The sequence below is a fragment of the Aptenodytes patagonicus genome, chromosome 1 (genome assembly GCF_965638725.1).
Source record: "Aptenodytes patagonicus chromosome 1, bAptPat1.pri.cur, whole genome shotgun sequence".
Lineage (NCBI taxonomy): Eukaryota > Metazoa > Chordata > Aves > Sphenisciformes > Spheniscidae > Aptenodytes > Aptenodytes patagonicus.
In genome coordinates, this window is record NC_134949.1 from 193,073,392 (window position 1) to 193,095,152 (window position 21,761).

At 38.3% G+C, this 21,761-nt stretch overlaps 1 protein-coding gene across 3 annotated transcripts in view; it reads right to left on the reverse strand.

Moving 5' to 3' along the window:
- VWA8 (von Willebrand factor A domain containing 8) overlaps positions 1 to 21,761 on the reverse strand; it is a 204,454-nt gene that overhangs the window by 165,282 nt on the left and 17,411 nt on the right. For all 3 annotated transcript variants that reach the window (XM_076363301.1, XM_076363293.1, XM_076363311.1), the window contains exons 3-4: positions 13,243 to 13,373; positions 11,008 to 11,118 (exon numbers count right to left, since the gene is read on the reverse strand). In XM_076363301.1, coding sequence (XP_076219416.1) covers positions 11,008 to 11,118; positions 13,243 to 13,373 — 242 coding nt within the window. The remainder of the gene's footprint in view (positions 1 to 11,007; positions 11,119 to 13,242; positions 13,374 to 21,761) is intronic.

Below are 21,761 nucleotides of genomic sequence, written 5' to 3' on the forward strand. Positions count from 1 at the left end.
GCACCAAAGAGTCTTCCTTTGCATTCCTATTACATTTTAACACAATTTTAGACACAAGCACAGTTGCAAAGGAAAACAAATGAAATCTCTTCCCAGCATGTCTCCTATAAACTCCTACAGAAGAACCTGTCATAGGATGCTAGATGGAAATCTCTGATGAATACAATAGATGCCAAAAACTGGGACAGAGAGAAAGAAGGAAGATATGAGAAAGAGTAGCGAAGAGGTCCCAGAATACAAAAACAACAAGAACAAAAACAAGAATTACATGTGAAAGCAGATGTATAAGCGTAAGCATAAACTAGAAACAAAGAACAGTTCAGCACAACAAATGAATTGCTACATGGTACAAAGCATACAACAGAATCAGAGATCCATCTGAGAAGATAAAGACAACACTAAATGATAAGACTAACTAATTTAGATGCTTCTTATGTACAGTATAGAAGCATAAATAACTACTGGCAAATTAGCCATAACGTAAGCTTTTCACATTGTTATTAAAATGGAAATAATTCCTGTATCTAATCTGGATTCAAGCAAACATTACTGAAAAAAGGCCCTCACAAATCCTGGTACACATCTCCAGTTCAAGTTCCCTTCTCTGAAAGTCATTCTATATAACTTCTTAATACCTAGCCTCATAATCAGTATCTGAGGAACCTGGAATAATCTCATTAAACAATTTATAGTCCTCAGATTATTTCTCTTCTACTGAATCACCAATTCTTTCCAAAAGCAATCAGTATGTGAATTGATTTGATTTTTTTTTTTGTTAATTCAGGACATCATACTCTACTAACAGGCAATATAAAATTCTTCTCTCCTCATCCCATAAAATTTGTACAAAGGACAAATTTTGTACTGACATTCTTCTCCAGGAAGGTCACTGGTCAAGTCAAAAATCTGCTCCAACCTGCTTGAATAGAAAACCTGAGTCTCCAGCAGCCAGTCCAATACCTGGCATGAACAAAATGCTGTTTTGGCTAAACGCAGTTTGGAGATACAGCCAGAATATGCTTTAGCAAACAATTTATTTGCCAAGTTGGTTGGATTCTGCATATTATAAGTCTATGAAGACTTTATGACCGAGTTTTACTAGCCAGAGGAAAACACACATTCTGTTCATATGGTTTCAAAACATTTTGAGTATCCATAGAATCTTGTTAACTCATGTTGAGACACGCACACTATGGACGAAGGCTTGCTGAAATAACAGGCTTCCAGTATCAGCATAAATCTCTCTCCTGAACGCGTACATGAAGGCAATCTGCTGTAGGGGTAGACAGCAAATATCAGGAAGTATATAATAATCATTAACTTCAAGAAAGAAGTTGCTCTCCGTTAGCAGTGCAATCTTGAGAAGCAGCCTACTACACTATGTTGCCTGCTGATCGTCAGCTTACAGGATCAAAATTTAAAAAGCACACAGTTTCCAGAGCTTGGAAACTATTTAAAGTTTTTATTCAAAATTCTATTGCTCAGTACAATGATATTTCAAAAGATATGCTACACACGGTCTTTGCCTACCTATATGTACCTTTTGTAATCAGCTTCAGGAATGGCTGAATGCACAACCATGGTTTTTCACTTCTTAATCAAAGACACCCCATGACAACGATAACACCATCACTACCTGGGTGCTATTTTACTCTGATTGGCTTTCTTCCAAATTGTGCTACTATGAGTACAATATCTTCAAAGCATATCTGAAATATTGCAAATTGTTCTCCAAAATACAATTAAATAAATGCATGATTCATCTACCTCTCAAGTTCTTGTGTTAAATAGCATAAAGTTTGCTCTTAGGACCAAAACAGCTGCATATCTCTGGCTGAACTATGATATTTCTGCGTTCTGGTTGGTAATAAGTTTTTGCAATAAGCTAGGCATACTACAAGGAATCCTCTGTATCATTATTTCAGTTTTATCTGTGTATTGATGGATTGGTATGGAAACTAAAATGCATTAAAAAAAAATCAGAGGAACAAAGTCAGTTTGCAATCTGTCACTGAAAATCATTTTTTAAAAATGCTTCCAAGAAACAAATCTTCATAATTCTATAATGAAAACCCAGAAATAGCTATGCTGCCTCTCTCTCTCACTAGCCTTGTTTGTTCTAAATGTTTAACATAAAACACAATTTGATGGGGGGAGCTTATATTGTGCAACCTTGATGATAAACCTGAGATTAAAAGTATTAATTCTTGTTAAAAGGCCGAGAGGGATTTGTTAAATGTTTACTTTCAGATGTATTGTAACTGCAGCGAGGGACTATTTTGCTCATCAGAGGAGGACAGACGCTGCTGCCTCCCACCCATGCTCCTAGGGCTCTGGGAGGATGGTAACCTGGATACCTGCTCCAGGGAATATCTGCAGCTACTGCAGGCTGGGAGCAGAAACCCTTCACACAGTGCTGCTCTCATAGTAATGGCTTTATGCAACAAATACCTAATGCAGATTGCTTACCCTGGTTTCACACTGCACCTACAAAAATGTATTTTTATCTTTAAAGGCAAAAACACCTTAGGAACAAAACAACCCAAAGCGGACTTTCATTGTCTTTCCCATAGTTGAACTATGGTGAGCTCCTCCACTTGAGCAGTGCAAAATATGACAACTGCAGGAAGCTGTAAACCCCAATTCTGGCATAAATCACAGTGTATAAGCGCATGGATGAAGTTTTACAGTGTCAGAAAGGGAAGAAGGACAGAAAAAAGCTCACCACAATGCACATACTGAAATGCACAAACACCAGAGAAAGGAGGACATTTTTATAAAGCTAATCAAAATAGTTTGTAAAGGCACAAAAAATTTTAACAGGATAGTTTAAAATATCAGAACTGAAATGGTAGTTCTCTTTTCTCAGGAAAATGCATACCATAAACCAGAAAATTCTGGTTGCCCTGAAATCCGTGAAGAAGGTTCTCGGGGAATTCTAAAGGGCTTTGATTTTTCAGACCTGGGCATCATTCTAAATATGATGTACAGGCTACGTTTCAGAACCGTATTAAAAAAATGCTGCTAGAAATTGCTCAAATGTAATCAGTAATAAGTGTCTTTTTTTAAGGAGCTACCTCAAGATAAGTTGTTTTTAGAAGATGACTTGCCCCCGGTCCGAAAACTGGATCCCTGCAATGCCAACTCAAGCATAGCAACCAAAACTACGATGTGGAAAAACAACAGAACAAGTAGCTCAGTGAACATGAGAACTAATGAGGTAAGGTTTCCCTACATCTGCAGCCTACATTTCAGATGTCCCTTCTAACATAGTATCTCGTTCCCACCACCCGCACAATATCCCACGCAAACTCATCCACCCAAGTCTTTCCATTCACTCCTGTATCATTCCAACAATGATATGTCCAGATGTCTCTTATGGTGAAAAGAGATCCTTAATGACCATCTGGTAAAGACAACACAAAACTTTGGCTGGTTTTGAGCTAACACGATGCTGACTGGCTGCAGCAGGCTAACAGAACTTGAACTGTTAAGTCCATGGTGCAGCCTGTCTTCCAGGGATGGGAAGTGGACATTAATTTGAGTCCCTGGAACCTACCGAGCTACTGAATATCACAAAACTCAGAGGAAATTGATATCTTCTAAATTTCTTTCCATAGGTTATAGTACAATTAAGCAATTTTTTTCAAATTTAAATCATTAAAACTAACCAATAAGTAAAAGATACTAGGAAAACAAATGACAGAGATGCAGAATGGAGTACGCTATGAGCTTTTACTCCTCATTTTACCAGGAAAGGAAGAGGACATCGACCAAGACTTGTAATTTACTGTAAGTGCCTCAGGTTATTCTTTTAAGAAAATGCAATAGAACTAATATGATCATCAAGTTTTTTATAATACCTATATGGAAATAGCAAATTATGTAGAAATTTAGAGACAGTCTAAAGATAGATGTACAAACAGATGTTGAGGGCAGTGAAGCATATAAGGCTGTCTCTTATTGGGGAATCTACTTTGCTAGATTTTAACAATACCTGTAAACAGCATGTCTAATGGTATGCCTCTACCAAAGAATATCTTTCAATACATTTGTTCAGTTTTTAGGCCTCTTAATTCCTTAGTTATTGTTTTCTCTCATGAGTTCAGCAAACAGGAAAGCTGTTGAGCAACGCTGACATGGATGACTATTTAATGGACTGAAGTGATAATATACTTCCTTCAAAATAAAAGTATTGTCAAAAATTAAGTAGTAAGATAAAGGGCTATTAAAAGCCATGTTCAACCAGTTTCAAAGCAACGATCTCAACTTTTTACAAAAACTTACTGTTCTCTTTTTCCTTAAATATTTGTAAAATCTTGTGTTAGTTGTTTAAAATAAAGTGTATTTAATAAAAAAGTTCTGAATATATAATGCCATTCAAAGATGAAATTACAAACAGACCTACTATTCACCTAAAATACGTATTCTATTTTTTGTTACAAAATTTTTCACTTTATAGATGATGATAAACTATAGTTTTGCATTTTACAATTTAGGCCACAAATATACTGAGTTATATATATTCCAAATGTGATGTTCAGGTTTTATTAAAATCAATATAATAGTAACTAATGTGGTTAGTCAAATTAAAAAAGTAACTTAAGAACTAAATAATTCAACCTTTTTCTCCCTTTGTAATGGGGGCGGGGGGCTACGTCTTCACTATTCAGCCTACCTCCCCACTGAGTTAATCAAATGTTTTCTGGGTGGGTTTTATAGCTAATTTTCCCCCGTGAGGTTAGGAAAATTACAGGGCAAGTTGCATTTAATAATGTTATTCAATCCTTTTTTATTAACAAAAAAAAAAAAAGACAGAGAAATCACAGTATACCAGAGCACTGTCAGCCAGGCTAGTTAGTATCCAAAGAGACACTCCAGCTGTCTGCAGTAGTTAACATCTCAGTGAGGAAGAATGGCCTGAACTGGTGAGCATCTAATTCATGATGCAACGCCATGGCACAGAAAAAAAAGACAGACAGACAGAAAGACAGAAAGACAAGCAACTAAAAAAGAAACAACCTGAATTTATTGGAGGTTTGAATCAGAAAACTAGGCTAGAAAAGTTTACCCTAGGAAGTGAATCGACATATGATAAGATCATAAATATGTTAATGTGACAAGAACTAGAACAGTCTTTTATTTCATAGTCACCGATTTTAGCTTCCCCAGCCATTGATTTCAGCTTCCTTCACACGATTTTTTTTTCCATTTTTGAACTACCACATGTCAAATGACCTGTTTTATTTCCATCACCCCTTCCCCTAGCATGACAGTCAGATGTTTTTGCAACAGTGCCTGCAAACTGTATTTACAAGAGATTATGTCCCCACCTAGGCAGGTTCTGGCCATTTTAGCTACTTTACACCAGGTGTATTAGTACAACAGTACATTTACATCAAGTATGTGAAACATTTTGCATCTTTGGCAGAGAGCAGGCCCAGGAGCAAGCAATCTGAGTTTCTGAACAGAGTTGCCAGTACAAATATCTACAAACAAATTCTATACAACTCTTGTCTTCTGGACAAGAATAAGGGAGATGGGTTATTTAAATTTTTCTTCCTGATGAGTAGCAGAATAAAAAGGAAATTAAGTACTTGGCAGACATCTAAAGATTATGAAGTTAATTATCACTTGTAAATCACTTTGATTCAGAGCACCATCCATAGAGTCCACATTGCCTATGAATGTTATGACACCACGTTACAAAGTATTGCCCCTTCCCGCATTGTAGGAAATACTAGCTGAAAAGAAAGTGGAATATGTCTGTAAGTCACAAACATAAGAAAAAAGAAGCCCACACCTTTGATTTTAATCTATAAGGAATTATAAATACACAGTCCTAATATTCCTCACATTACATCACAGACATTCATCTATATGCCCTCTACATCAGAACAAGATACCAGAGTCTGAACTGCTAACCTAACAAATCCAGTTAAATGCTGACACTTTTAGAAACATAAAAGAAGTTTTGCGAATTATTAAAACAAAATCACTTCTACGAGTTAAGAGGCTACTATATAGGGGTCCTTATCATGCATTTTCTTTTTAGAGACAAGATATACTGTGTCAACGTCAATAAAGATTAACTTCATCCAAATACTGTTGGTTTCTACCTAATATTTCCCTCTTTCTGTGCAACGTTGGACACAACAAGAACATTGCTTGCCTATTCTTTCTACAGACTTTGCTATCTAGCTCCCTGTACCAGACAGACAGATATTTCAGTGACAGTCGGTCAACTAAGTTATACCTTCTGACAATGCCTTTGCTGTGGCTAACTTACCAGCTCATCAAAAATCCACTGTCACCTCCAAGGTAGGAAGTTAATAAGTCACAAAATTACACAATTTGCACTCACCGGTTAATTTTTTTAAAAGCTGAATTATTCTTACCCATCTCTTTGCTAGAGTATAGATAGAATTTTTTTGATATGTATACACAAACATATATACATATGTATACACACGCACTCTCAAATATGACTATAATTTCATTCAATTAATCTCATGTCTTATTTTCTAATTCTCTTCCTAATCTTTTTTGATTAAAAGAAACCAAACTCAAGTCTGTGTAGTGCTACTCCGGGGGATTTCATGTCATGTTCATTTTACAGACAGCACAATTTAAGCTGTCATTTCTGTTACTCTGGATGTTCAATTGATTACTACATGAAGTCTTTCAAGCCATGGTAGAAGGTAATTTTTCTGGTATCTTGACAATCAATTTCACATTTTATCATTGTACAACTTATGATGCTGGTGCAGTTAGGGATGCAAAAGTATTCTATTAAAATGAGTATGTTCACATAGTTCAAAGATACACCAAAACTGAGTCTAACTCTGTATATACAGAAATGACAGTGATATACATACTTATCCACTCAGTGGATACAGCTTAGTCAGCAAATCCTCAAAAACATGACACTGTATTTGTAATTTTTCAGCACATAACCATACAATATTTTTCTACTTATTCCAACCTCAGCTAGTTTGATTGTCCCAAACAGAAAAGACTGTACACTTAATGAAGTGGCCTGTGTTTGGGAAGCTTGTTTCATGTAAATGAAACAGGCATTCCAGGCAACATGGTTTGTGGCACAATCCTGGAGCAATACACCTCTCAAGCACTAACAAAATGGCTTAGCTGCTCTCCCAATTGCATCCACTACATTAAAACAATGTAGGATTTCCTTTGATGTAGTAATTAAAAATGTGGGAGGCTGTGGTAATAAGAGTTTAAATCAGAGGTGTGCCTTTTATAGCTGTAAACACACAATAAAAAGCAAAACTGCATCAGAAATGGGAAGGAAAAAAAAAAAAGGACATAAAAGTATCAAACCTAATTCCTTAATTTTTGAAAATACAATAGGCTGATATTAGAATCTCCATACCGGTTCCATCAAGTTGGTGGTTCAACTAAAAAGAGTTACAGAAACAGAAAGCCGCTCTGCAAGACAAGCTCTTCTATCAATAAAAGCAAAATTTCAAGCTGCCATTTAAGTATTTAAGTAACATAAAGTTATTCTAACTAATTACTTGATACGCAACATAATTAACCCATGCAGATTAAAAAATTACAAAGTAAATTACAAATTACAGAGTAAAACCAAGAGGTTACTTAATTGTCTCAATAACAGCAATAATGACATTTCTGAGGCTTTTAACAGTGAATTAACAGCTGAAAAACAAAATTAGTGGCCCAAGGTAAAGACGAGAAAACAGAATTTTCTGCTGTCAGTACCTGAAAGAAAACAAATAATTCACCATTACCCCATTATAAGTCCTTTATTTTACATGATTTTAATTGGGAATGAATTTGATAATTCAACGTTTACCTTCATTTTAATGGTCCCCTATTTCTGAGGTAAATAACACCCCCCCCTTTTTTTTTTCCCCTCGTCAGATATCTCTTCTAACTTCCTAACTCCAAATCTTCTCCCATTTGATTCACTCTAGTACTAAGAAATGCCAATATGCGAGGATATTTGATACATCGGCCCTTCAATATATATTTCAATGTGGAATTTCAATCACTGCTTCCAAATCACTATCTTCCAGATCTATCTTAAATAACTAACTGCAATCATATTCAGTAACTTTGTATTAAAATATATCCGATGTTTTGAAACCTATGAGATATCAATTTACAGTATTTAATCTGTCACTATTAAATGTAGAGCTATAAACAACCATAACATCTTAACAATCACTCACAGACAACTTTGCAAACCCTTGTGGGTCTGCAAACCTGATGATTCACTATCCTGAAGTTATTTCTGGTGACAAGATGCCAGCTTTTGTTACACTATATTATTATTCAAAGTTTAAGATAACTACATTACTATATTATGACTTGCATGCAAAGAGCCTCATCTATCTTAAGCAACAGCTAAGTTTTATTTGACCCACAGAATTCATACAGTGGATGTTCTGGAAATCACACTTTCAAGCTTTGCTGTCTTCTCTTGGGTATCATGAAGAACAAACATGAGATTCCACAGGAAGAGAAATGCTATGTAAATCTGAAAAGCACAGCCTGTATCTTCAGTCCCTCATATGAGTTCACCTTCTCTTTAGCTCACCTATGGCAATGGGAGCAATCCAAGCTCTTTTGGGAGCATTTTGTTAAGGCTACCTACTGATAGCCTTCTCTGTCTTGAAACAGTTCATGGTCTGGGGTTCAAAGAGAGCAGTGTCTGGCCTGTGTAATGTTTTGAATTGGTACAGCCATCTGCAAACCTCAAAATCATTAAATGAATTAATTAAATTCAAGCCCCAGTGTAACCTGTAAAACTTTATTCCCTTTTATTACTGAGCTATAATTAGATCTGTCATGGTTCTAAACATAACCATGTACCATATTTTATGTGTCTTTAACTAAAATGCAGGGTTAGAAAACTTCAGCTGGAACATCACAATCTATGAGATTCATCTTTCATTTTTCCAATATTTTAAAAGTGCTCATCTAAATACCAATGATTTATTTTCTTATTTTCCCTTCAGAGCTTAAACAGACTTTGGTTATACATGTGATGAGTAACACATGAGCTGAGAAAAGACATCATGATTCTGACTGATTTTAGTATCTTGCTAAAAGAAAGTCTTGGTCTGAAGTACTGCTGCGCTGGATTCTGGTAAAAACCTTTTAACTGAAAAATTCCAACAGACCGAGGAAGAAAGGTAATCTTAGACCTTTACCTTAGAAAGCTAATCTTCCTAGAGTGTTCTTACTGGAGTGAGATCACTCAAAATAGATTGTACAAAGTGAATAAAGCTGCCTCATACTTACATTGGGATCAAAGTCTTCAGACAAGTACAGGGTTAACAGACCATCTCACATCTCGGTGAGCTTCTTACAGTCCCTGATACAGCTCTTACAAACGTTAGTTAACTAATGCTCTTACACCAGGGGTAAGTTACCGTGACTATCCTGTAGCAAGCATGAGGATAAGGCTGTCCATAACAGCAGTTAGGCATGGAGCTAACATGAGTTTATGAGTTAACCCCACAGCCTACACAAATGCTCTTATCCTCTGGTAAATGAGGAGCCATTTACAGCCCTAATCCACGGTACAGTACTTTAAATTACCTCATATTGTGCAACCCTCATCTTTCCAGATAAGCATGAGATAATTTGAAGTCCTAGAAATAACTACAAAAAAATTATTTGGATTAGTTGTTATCCTTCATTCTGAGGATCTTCCATCACTCAAAGTCATTTATCATGGTTTCAAGAAAATCCATTTAAAGGTTTCTTTAAAGTTTGGAGGCTGAAAAAGAGATTATTGGGAAATAAAAAAAAGGGGGGGGGGGGGGGAATGTTTCTTTAAAACAGAGAACAAAGCTTTTAGGTTCTTTTTCCTCTCCTGTTCCCATCTCCCTTTCCACCCACAAATCGCTTGTATGATGGTGATATCATTAACCTCTATAGCACCACCAACTGAAAACTGGTTTAGATAACATATTTAAATTCACACTGCATTAGAGAAACTGACCCATCCTATTTAATTAGAAACCTAACTTGTATACAAATTTTAGGTATCTAGGAAAACAGACATTCTAAATGAGGTGTATATTTCACCTGCATAATCAAAAGGGAGACATGCCATTGATAACTTACAAAGAGAAACCTTAACTAATCTAAGTCACTCTATGGTTGTACTAAATCAGCTAATGGGTTGGGGCAATACTGATGGCAGGAGTGTTTAAATCATTCTTTCAGCCCAGATCAGCAGTGAGCTTTCAAATCAAGTCTCCCAATTGTCTCCATTTACTGTGCTTGGGTTTTACAACACAGAGCAGTCTTAAAATACATGAACCAGACTCTTTTTCAATGAAACTAGATCAGAAGATTCATTTCAGGAATACGTCTAACGGGCTACAAATGTTAGGGAAGAGACATACCAAGAGAAGTGCTTGTCTAACTTGCACAGAACGGATCTCACTCCTCGTTACAGAAGCGTATCAAAAATAGTCTGCCTAAATCAACCCTGTAGTACTCTGAAGAGACAGAGTAATCTTGGATTTCGGTAAAGATAACATTTTTGGTAGTAACGAGATCAAGAGTGTTATATAAGACTTTCTAACTGCATCAGAAACATGTCAGTCTATAATCCACATACTAATTTTTCATCATATAGAATCATAGAATCATTAAGGTTGGAAAAGACCTCTAAGATCATCGAGTCCAACCGTCAACCCAACACCACAATGCCCACTAAACCATGTCCCTAAGCGCCTCATCTACACGTCTTTTAAATACCTCCAGGGATGGTGACTCAACCACTTCCCTGGGCAGCCTCTTCCAATGTTTAACCACTCTTTCAGTAAAGAAATCTTTCCTTACATCCAATCTAAACCTCCCCTGGTGCAACTTGAGGCCATTTCCTCTGGTCCTATCGCTTGTTACTTGGGAAAAGAGACCGACACCCACCCATATAAACCATGACTTCCTTCAAACTACCTGTAAACAATAATTAGGTGGTGTGTGACTGCAACTTGCCTGATCAAGATAAAAAGCACTACCATCTCGGATCTCTCGTCGCTGTTTGAGGTCAGTTTCTGTGGTATCCCTTGATAGCGCAATATATTCAACCTCCCGCTTTGTTAGCTCCTGTGGACAATAGTCTGAAGTTATTACAAAAATAAGGCTATAACCCCAGTAAGTGAACTTTAACAACAGGCCTAGTGGTATAATTGTACAAAAGAGCTCTAGGCAGCAGCACAGTGATCTGAAATAACTCTGAACAAAATCTAATATCTCTTATTTTTAAAATGTTTAGTGTATTCTGCCTCAAACAAAATGGTTTGAATTTCTGCTCAATAAACTTTTATTTTCCCCAAACCTGTTCTAAAAACATAATAACCAGCTATATATTCTTTCCATTGAACATCTGTAACATCCTGTAAGTTAATCTTCTGGTTCTGGACTCTGAAAAACAATCAGCATCTACAAATCATGAATAAAAATCAGAAGTTTTCCGTAAAAGATTGAAAAGCTTCAACTCTCACTGCTCAGTAACATTTATACTGACGTAGTTGTGTACATGCTTTGACCTGTACATGCTTTGCCAGTACACCGGTGAACTACATTGTTCTTATCCTCTCTCCTTTTAATGTCATGAGATGCAGTCTGCATCTGTAAAATTATAGACTATTTAAAAAATGAGAACCCTTGGGTTATTGTTTTGTTATTTTGATTCGATATGAGATATACTTAGAATTTTCTATCTTAAAGGGAAAAAAAACCCCAACATGTATTTATACCTGATGTTCCTGCTACTTCCATATCTGGGTTATCATGCAACCTGCTAGGAAACAGATCCATGCTGAAATGCTCTTAGCCCTTACCCCTCAATTAAAGGTATGATATATTTAACAGATCTCTCTTAAGAGGCAGCTTTTAACTATAGTTGTATGAAAAAAATCAAGCAAAGATATAAAAACCTATGAAAATTATCTCCTTTCCACTTTTTCAGTGCCTATTGGTTACAAAGCCACCAATTCCTTTATGCTGCAGGTAGATACAATTGTACTTTCTTATAATTAAAGGAAAAAAAACAGAAGGTGAAATACAGGAGAGTTTTCTTCAACAATTAGCCCTGTGTATGAACACATAGTAGTAGCTTTCAGCAAGAGCAGATAAAATTTTTCCAGGCTTACATAGCTTCATTAAAGGGACCACAGCATCTATCAGCTCACATGCAGAGACCAGCCTTCACGTAATTGTTTGGCATGGCATTGAAACAGTAAGCTGCAGCCTTTCTAATATAGCTCAGGTGCATACAAACAGTGGTATAAATAACAAGACACATTCTGTGTTCCATGCCTGGATATCAGGCGTTTTCTAAGTCCTCTTTTTAGGTTATATCCAACTCTTCTCATTTATTTCAAGAAATGCATCGAGCTATCAAGTAGCATATCTGGTTTGCTGAATTAAGAACTCTTTGCTCTTCTTTCCAAAGTTCAAAATCTTGCAGCTTTACCTCTGAGAGCTAGTCTTTGAATGAGTATCTTGTGATTTTTAAAGAAATGGCTGATCTTTATGACAATTGTTTATACACCTCCATTTGTGATCCTTCTGCCCAACCAGATTCTAGATAGAGCTCATGGCTGACAAAGTCCTCCCCACATCACCTTTTGGGGCAGACAACCCCCTCTTTCTGATCATTTAAGGGCACCGGCTATTTAAATGTGAAATTTTGCACATGGTGCTGCCATAGTTTATGCAGATGGACGTAGGCAAGTCCTTCCCACATTCCAAGAGAGGATCATACATGCATCTACTCTTTCTAATCACTCACAATAACTGTTCCCAAATGTTACCCAGAACACTCCTCTCCCAAATCCTTTCCTTCGTTTCTTTTTTTATACAACGAAGCAAAAACGATTTGTTGTCTGTAACAGTAGTCAGATATCTTAATCTTCTAACATACATAATGCCTAGAACAAACTGTTTCTCCATTTGCGATAGCATATGGTAACACAGTTTTCCAACCCTTCTCCCCCCCCCCCCCCCGGAGTTTAAGCAGAAAAATATGTATTAAAATGTCTGTACTTCCTACTCCTCTATAACAAAAACTGAACTTTGGAAAACACATTTATGGAGAAACTTATCTACCCCCTAAGTAGCTTGCTGTAAGATTTTCTAGGACTACCTTTTACAATTTGGCTAGTAGAGGAATGACTAACTGACATTAATGACTATGTTTCCAAGAAATTAAACCAACATACTTACCAGATACTGCATGGCAATAGATCGCCGGAGAGGCCCAGGAGGACCAATAAGAAAGACATCTTGGCCAAGAAGATCTTTCTGCATTATCCATCTTAAATGGTGGACTACAGACTGGGCCAAAGAATCTGTCACTTTGAAAGAAACACAAAGATAACACATCATTTAATTCTGAAAAGTGTTAGATACCTGGCCATTCACACATCTTTTTGTTCTTATTTCCAAAAATAAAACAAAGACACAAAGATGTGCTGTCCTAAAGCTGGATAGCTGAAAAGCAGGGAATTCCACACACAGTTTATATTAGGCTACTCAATTTACATGTAAGTTTATATACCTGTCTTACCCATTGCCTTTTTCTCTGCCCAACTTCATCCTTCAAAAAAAAAAACACCAACCAACAAAAACCAGAAAAAATGTTGTTGATTCCCATTTTACATTAAACTGATCAATGCAAAGACTGTTTTTTATTACCCAGTGTTGAGTGGACTTCTCAGCATCAGTTAATATAATATAGATATGTTATTAATAATTTGTAAAAGATTTATCCAGCCTACATCCCAATGCTTCTGTGAATCATGAACTTCAAAAAAAAAAAACTTTGCTTGCATCAGACTATAATTAATGTGCAGGGATATATTTAATTTGTTATTTTCTTAACAGACAACTGCATTCCTGTTTACATTTTGACACAATAAAACACAGAATTAAATTATCAAGGAAATGCAAACTTTGCAATATCACTACATCAATACCAGGCAGCTTCCAAAATCATAACAAAAAACAACTCAAAGCAGATCCACTTACTTCTATTAAGAATACTGTCCCCTCATTATTTTAAAAAGCAATAACCTGATTATAATTAAACTAAAAACCTTACCACATGTATGCAAATGTTGGCAGCACTGGAAAGCACCATGCAGAAAGAACACACTGAAGGAGGGGTACCATTCCCATTGCCATACATAGCTCTAATCCCAGAATACTCCCTCACATACCCCCCCGAAAAGCCTGGCCCTTTCTCAGACGCAAGCAAAAAGCACTAGTGCAGGAGGAGAAGGAGAGCACAAGCAAGCCAGGAGGGAGATGTATGTATGCATGTACGTATACGGTTGCTTTCAGAACAATCTGACAAGACCAATGATGGGGTTTGAAGCTGGAGCCTCAAGGGTGGTGTCTGGGATGCTGAAGTGCTGTAAGAAAGGAGCAAGAGGCCATGAAATCCTCAAATTAATAGTTGGGTGTTTATGTTTTTCAGTGTCATTACTAGTTGCAATTAGAAGCCAAAATTTTAAAAACCAACCCCCGGTTCTACATCAGCTTTGCTTAGACAGGGGAGGCAGTACGTGCGGGACAGTTCAGGATGGCAAGCAATAGTGCCCCCCAGTTCTGAGGGGTTTCAGTTCATTGATGAATCTTTGTATACCAGAATTAAAATTCATTTTTGTAAGATCACAGAAACAGTATTAAATGACTATATGAGATTCAAGGAAGATTTTTTCAAGCATAAAGGTGGCTAAGGAAAACTTTTATCAAAAATTTTAACTGTATGTTTTGGTCTGGCACTCAGGAAAACCATTTGAAATCTTCTTCCAGAGAAATCTACTATATCCTTACCACCAATATGAACAGGAATAACATACACATGTAGGTGAGCAATCTATGCATTAGGATTATCAGATTAATTGTAAATAAATATTTCAGGTGTGCTGTTTTGTTTTGTTTTCTAAACAACTGTCATTAGTGTGCCCAGGATCAGTTGTCATATATGGTATGGTAAGATCATATGAATGTAAGAATATTTTCCTCTTCTTTGCTGCAATACTGTTTTCCAAAAACAACGCACATCACACGTACCACGCACAACAAGCCAAATGCAAATAAATTCCTCACAGAGAATAACATGTTCCTTTCTCTGAGATTTTCAGGAACATTAAGGAAGTTCACATCATCTATATTCTTTGGGAAATAAAGGGTAATACATCACACCAGAAGAACTGCTCTGTCCAAACTTTGCTACTGGACAGGTATGGTAATTTGAAAAGCACCACAGAAATAAAAAGTATTATATTAAAGGTACCATTAAAATTGCAAGACAGAGATCTCACTGACAGGAACATTCGTTATTACTCCTACCTGTTGTATGAACGTGTCAATGTGCCTCTAGTGTATTTTTATAATAGCTGTTCTCAAAAAAAAAAAAAAAGTTACTTTACTTAAAGTGGACAAATAAGCTTGGAAATCTTGCTGAAACACTGAATTCTTTCATGTCAAAAGTCATGCATTAGAAGCATGGCAAAAACAGCTTTGACATAGCATGACTACAAACGCCTCTGGTGTAATTCACATTAATATGTGTAGCTATCTTTTTTATTTTTAGGATGGCCTCAAGAAAAAACTCAGGTCAGACTTAAAAGTAGTACCATAAATAGAAACAGGATTTAAGAATGTTCAGCAGCATCTGCAAGACAAACTGTCATGTAAAAGAGAACATGAGTGTACAGCATTCAAAAAAATCTAAAATCTTAGGAATGTGATCCCCCTGCAAGCCTTAAGGAATATATATATATATATATATATAATTGTCATTGTGTTTAAACAGTCCAAATTTTCTCCGAAATATTAATACGCAAAATGCAACTTTTAAAAATCTCCTATAATTTCCTAACTTTGCCTTTTTTTTTTTTTTTGAGAAAAGGACATGAAAGACACAATTCCTTATTGATACATTTCCTAGAAAATGGTTTCATTGCTTCACCACTCACACCACTCTCCTCACATACAGATTACAGCTGGATCAATTATAATACGTTTTCAATCACAAAGTCAGCACACTGACCATCTGCAAACTCACTCAAAGGAAGCCTATTAGAAATAATGCTGAAAATTCAAAGCAAGCATTCCCTAAGGTGAACTGTCATGACAGCAGCTTCCACTTGTCAGTTCCTTCTATTCTAACATGTAATATCTGTACATCGCTCCAGATATTAAGCCTACTTCAGTTTCCCAGTTATGTCCTAAAATCAGAAGAATACAAAATTTTTTTGTACATGCAGTCTATACTGCATAAACTGCTTCCAAAGCACAGTATGCTTTTCAAAAGCAACTTCAGATGCACACAGTATCTTGAATATTATTTATATATATTTAGACTACTTTTACTGTGGCATCTGCATTGCAAAGCTTTTGTTTTCTCTAACATGACTTGAAAAAAATTCCTCTCTGTTCAAGTACTGTATATTAGCTTTACTACAAGCAGCATATAATCATTTTCTATTACATTTAGAAGACAGGACAAATTAGCTGAAAAAAGCGTCAGGAATTTTTATTAATTATCCCATGAGTCAGATAGCATCTAATGCAAACTGGGTTTGCACAATCTGTTTAGTGGCACTCTGCTGATTTGCACTAGTTGAGTAGCTGGCCTTATATTCTTAATCTGCAGGATGGTGCGTAGGAAGCCTCTACAGCGTATTCTCAAAGACACCATCTGGCACATGCAGGAGAGTAGTCAGCGCTACAATTTGCTATTCCTATCTATCAAGGATGGCCAGCAAAAGAAACCGCATTCTATTGCTTTGTAATATGTGATAAGTAGGACAACACCTAGCAGAATCTGCACAAACTTTTTGTAAAGTGAGCAGCTGAAGCTGAATGGAGAAATCCACAAATAAGAAAAGACGAAACTGTTGTAGATAGATTTTGAAGCAAATGCAGCAGCTGCTCTTGTTTGATCCACAAATCAGCTTTTGATAAAACCAAGACTGAAATGGCTATGCTAGCCTCGGAAATTTTCCAGTTCATTTATACTTGAATTCTTGGCACATGCTACATTCACAGAAGCCGTAAGATTCACTGGAGATAGCAGACAGTATCTGCTGGCAAATCCTTGTGTCCCACCTACGGAAGAAATCCCATAAATGATGGAGACACCTACCTCTTCCCACTGTTCAGATGCAAACAGTTAAATGAACCGATTCCCAAGAATATCTATTCCAGATGCGGTACAACATACATTAGAGCTCATGTCCTTGTATGACTATAGTTTGGTCAATATCATAATAACCAACAGGCAACTTGGAGGACACCAACACATATAATTTTCAACAGAATAAAAAAAGACCTCTGCATACCCTGAGCCCTAGCTACAGTGCATGTTCAGAGTCTGAGAATGGTTCCTTTCATCAGTGGAGGTGAAAGTTCATGAGGAGAAAAAAGATCTCCCTCTCTTCAGATTACCAAGGGGGTCCTTTAGCTTTCCACAGCAATTTGCAGTACATCCAGCACAGGGGGTGACCGCTGTAAAATATGGTTAAGGAAGGAGGTGACAAGGAGGGAGGTCTTTGTAGTTAAAATGTTCAAAACTCTGAGCTCACTGAGACTTATTTCACAGCTTGTTCAGGCTGGGGGACAATGAAGGAAGAGAGCGAGCTGCCCAGCACACCACGAAGGAGGCAGCGTGGCCGAGGCTTAGAGGGAGGCACTCCTGTGCGGCCTGCTTTCAGCTGCTTTCATTTAGCACTTCGCAAGTAAAACACCGCTGCTCTTCCAATTTTATGCTGATGCACAGAGCCCAAGGAGTTTTCAAAGTCTCATAATGCTGTTACATCACAGACAGTTTTCACTGGAATACTATTTTTCTTCATAAATTTTTCATAGAAACGGTCTTCATCCCAACAATTTTTGCTCTTGCGGTGGTAAGGACACAAATTGCAAGTCTTTGCAGGGGCTTAGAAAGGGGGAAGTTACTGCTTGGATAAGACCGTAAACTCATTTATCATTAATTCCTCCGAGTCGATTGCTTCACAGGAAAGTACAAGATCTACATAGGTAAATCATATTTCTCCATGTGAGTATAAATGAAAAGAGAATATAAAGGAATCACGTAAAACCAAATAGCTTTCTGGAAGGAACAATGAATGGGATTCAGAAGACTAAGTTTCTCTTAGTGACAGATAAACATGGAATAAATGAAACTATTCTTAGTTAGATGTACAACTCGTAGGGAAATACATAGCCAGAGCAGTTATCTGTAGCTCAGACTCCAACTGGAGGGACATACTGTGTCTGCTTTTGAGCGCAACAGCTCAGTCCAGCACAAATGAGTTTGAGAGATTCTAGAAAAAAGCAAGAAGAATTACGAAAAGTCTGGAAGACATGGAAAAGTTAAAGAAATTGGAATTCATTCCAGAGAAGAAATGACCAAAAATCATAACAACTGTTTTCCAATATGCAAGACAGAATCACAGTGAAGAAAAAAGTAACCTGTACATCACGGTTATGCTAGATAGAACAAGCCCCAGGGAACTAAAAGTTTGTCCAAAAAGATCTAAATGAGGCATCAGAAAAAGCTTTTTTCACAAAAGAATCATTAATTACTGGAGCAAAGTGTGCAGAGAGGTTCTGGAATCTTCATCACCAGCACATTTTAAGAACAAGGAGGACAAACATCTCTCGGGAACGATTCAGATTCAGCTGCCCCAGCTTTGAGATACAAGGAACAGTGCAGGCAACTCCCTGAGCTCCACCCAGACCTTCACTGAAGGTTTCCATGTCCCCGTGTCTCCCTGTGCTCACTCTCAGTATAGACAAAACGGGGGTAATGGTGTGAAATGTTCAGAGCTCTACTGACAAAAAACCCCACTATCTCAAATTCTGGATTAGGTGGTAACAGCCAAGTAGCAGATCAGTTGCAAGCCTACATGAAAACTCAAACTGCTGAAATAGTCACCATCTCTGACAACAGACATCTTTCCTTAGGCTAGGAAAGGAGAAATGTAATGACAAAAGTCTTTGTTAGCACAAAATTACAGTCATAGAATCATAGAATAGTTTGGGTTGGAAGGGACCTCTAAAGGTCACCTAGTCCAACCCCCCTGCCGTGGGCAGGGACATCTTCAACTAGATCAGGTTGCTCAGAGCCCCGGCCAACCTGACCTTGAAGGTTTCCAGGGATGGCGCATCCACCACCTCTCTGGGCAACCTGTGCCAGTGTTTCATCACCCTCAGCGTAAAAAATTTCTTCCTTATATCTAGTCTAAATCTACCCCTCTTTAGTTTAAAGCCATTCCCCTTTGTCCTGTCGCAGCAGGCCCTGCTAAAGTCTGCCGCCATCTTTTTTATAAGCCCCCTTTAAGTACTGATAGGCTGCAATAAGGTCTCCCCAAAGCCTTCTCTTCTCCAGGCTGAACAACCCCAACTCTCTCAGCCTTCCTTCAGAGGAGAGGTGTTCCATCCCTCTGATCATTTTTGTGACCCTCCTCTGGACCCGCTCCAAAAGGTCCGTGTCTTTCTTATGCTGAGGGCTCCAGAGCTGGACACAGGGCTCCAGGTGGGGTCTCACCAGAGCAGAGGAGAGGGACAGAGTCACCTCCCTCGACATGCTGGCCACGCTTCTTTTCACGCAGCCCAGGATACGACTGGCCTTCTGGGCTGCGAGCGCACATTGCTGGCTCATGTCCAGCTTTTCATCCACCAGTACCCCCAAGTCCTTCTCGGCAGGGCTGCTCTCAATCCCTTCATCCCCCAGCCTGTATTGAGACCGGGGGTTGCCCCAACCCAGGTGCAGGGCCTTGCACTTGGCCTTGCTAAACCTCATGAGGTTCACACGGGCCCACTTCTCCAGCTTGTCCAGGTCCCTCTGCATGGCATGCCGTCCCTCTGGCATGTCGACCGCACCACTCAGCTTGGTGTCATCTGCAAACTTGCTGAGGGTGCACTCGATCCCACTGTCTATGTCATTGATGAAGATACTAAACAGTACCCATCCCAATATGGACCCCTGTGGGACGCCACTCATTACCAACCTCCATCTGGACATTGAGCCATTGACCACTACCCTCTGGATGCGACTATCTAACCAATTCCTCACCCATCAGACAGTCCACCCATCAAATCCATACCTCTCCAGTTGAGAGAGAAGGATGTTGTGGGGGACTGCAACAGAGGCCTTACAGAGGTCCAGACAGATGACATCTGTAGCCCTTCCCATGTCCACTGAGGTAGTCACTCCATCATAGAAGGCCACTAAGTTGGTCAGGCAGGACTTGCCCTTGGTGAAGCCATGCTGGCTGTCTCGAATCACCTCCCTGTCCTCCATGTGCCTTAGCATAGCTTCCAGGAGGATCTGTTCCATGATCTTCCCAGGCACAGACGGGAGACTGACTGGCCTGTAGTTCCCCGGGTCTTCCTTTTTTCCCTTTTTAAAAATGGGGGTTATGTTTCCCCTTTTCCAGTCAGTGGGAACTTCTCCGGCCTGCCACGACTTCTCAAATACGATGGATAGTGGCTTAGCAACTTCATCCGCCAGTTCCTTCAGGACCCGCGGGTGGATCTCATCGAGTCCCATGGACTTGTGCACCTTCAGGTGCCTTAGATGGTCTCGGACCTGATGTTCTCCCACAGTGGGCGGCTCTTCATTCTCCCAGTCCCCACCTTTGCCTTGTGCGGCTTGGGCAGTGAGGCTCGAGCACTTGCTGGTGAAGACCGAGGCAAAAAAGTCATTGAGTACCTCTGCCTTCTCCGTGTCCCGGGTAACCAGGTCTCCTCTTTCGTTCTGGAGAGGGCCCACATTTTCCCTTGTCTTCCTTTTATCCCTGACATACCTATAGAATCTTTTCTTGTTGCCCTTGATGTCCCTGGCCAGACTTAATTCTATCATCCTGCAATACAACCCGTCTCTGTAATGTATTGCACTCTGACACTCAGATTTAAAGTTAATGGAAAGAAGAACGAACACACGTTCCAGCACAAATCTGAACCTACTGTGAGCAATAACTGAACACACATGCTTGTCGCTCCTGCTTCAGCACGTGGTGCATACCATTCTGGGAGAAGGACACAGAGGCGTCTTACTGAACTTTCAGGTGAAGAATAAATAACAGGAACTGCTGGCACCACTGAGCCTACTGCAGAGAAATAACCCCAAATTCCTCAACTTTAAAACAATTCCCTCTCAAGCACAGAAATCCATTTAGTGCTACTTTTTTTGTATTTCATTACTATATGCGCAAACCTTCTGTTTAAATTCCTCACGATAATTAGTCTTCTATATATCTCAACTGACAAAACTAACAGGATTTATCACTTAACCCCTGTATACATGCACGTCACTTCCGATCACACACTGGGGAGGGTGCTCAGACTCAGGACACCGAGCACAAAACCACACACTGTTTGAAATTAATCTTCCACAATTCAATGCAGTTGCATGTAACATAACTACAGCCAAACTCCGAAATGCACTTGCACCTTCAGGGAGCTGCAGAGCTGACATGGTGTTGCAAGAGAACATCCCTTTTCCTGCCTTAATGAGGATTTGCTGTCATTGAACAAAGTGTCCTGGAAAAGCTATGTTAGGAATTGTTTTGTCAAGATTAATAAATATATGAAATATCAAGTACGTTGTCATTTTCATGAAATTTCCAGAAACCATTAATGAAAGCAGTGCACTGACATGAACTCAAAGTAAAAAAAAAAAAAAAAAAAAAAAATAATGTGCATACTCACAATTCAATTTTAGA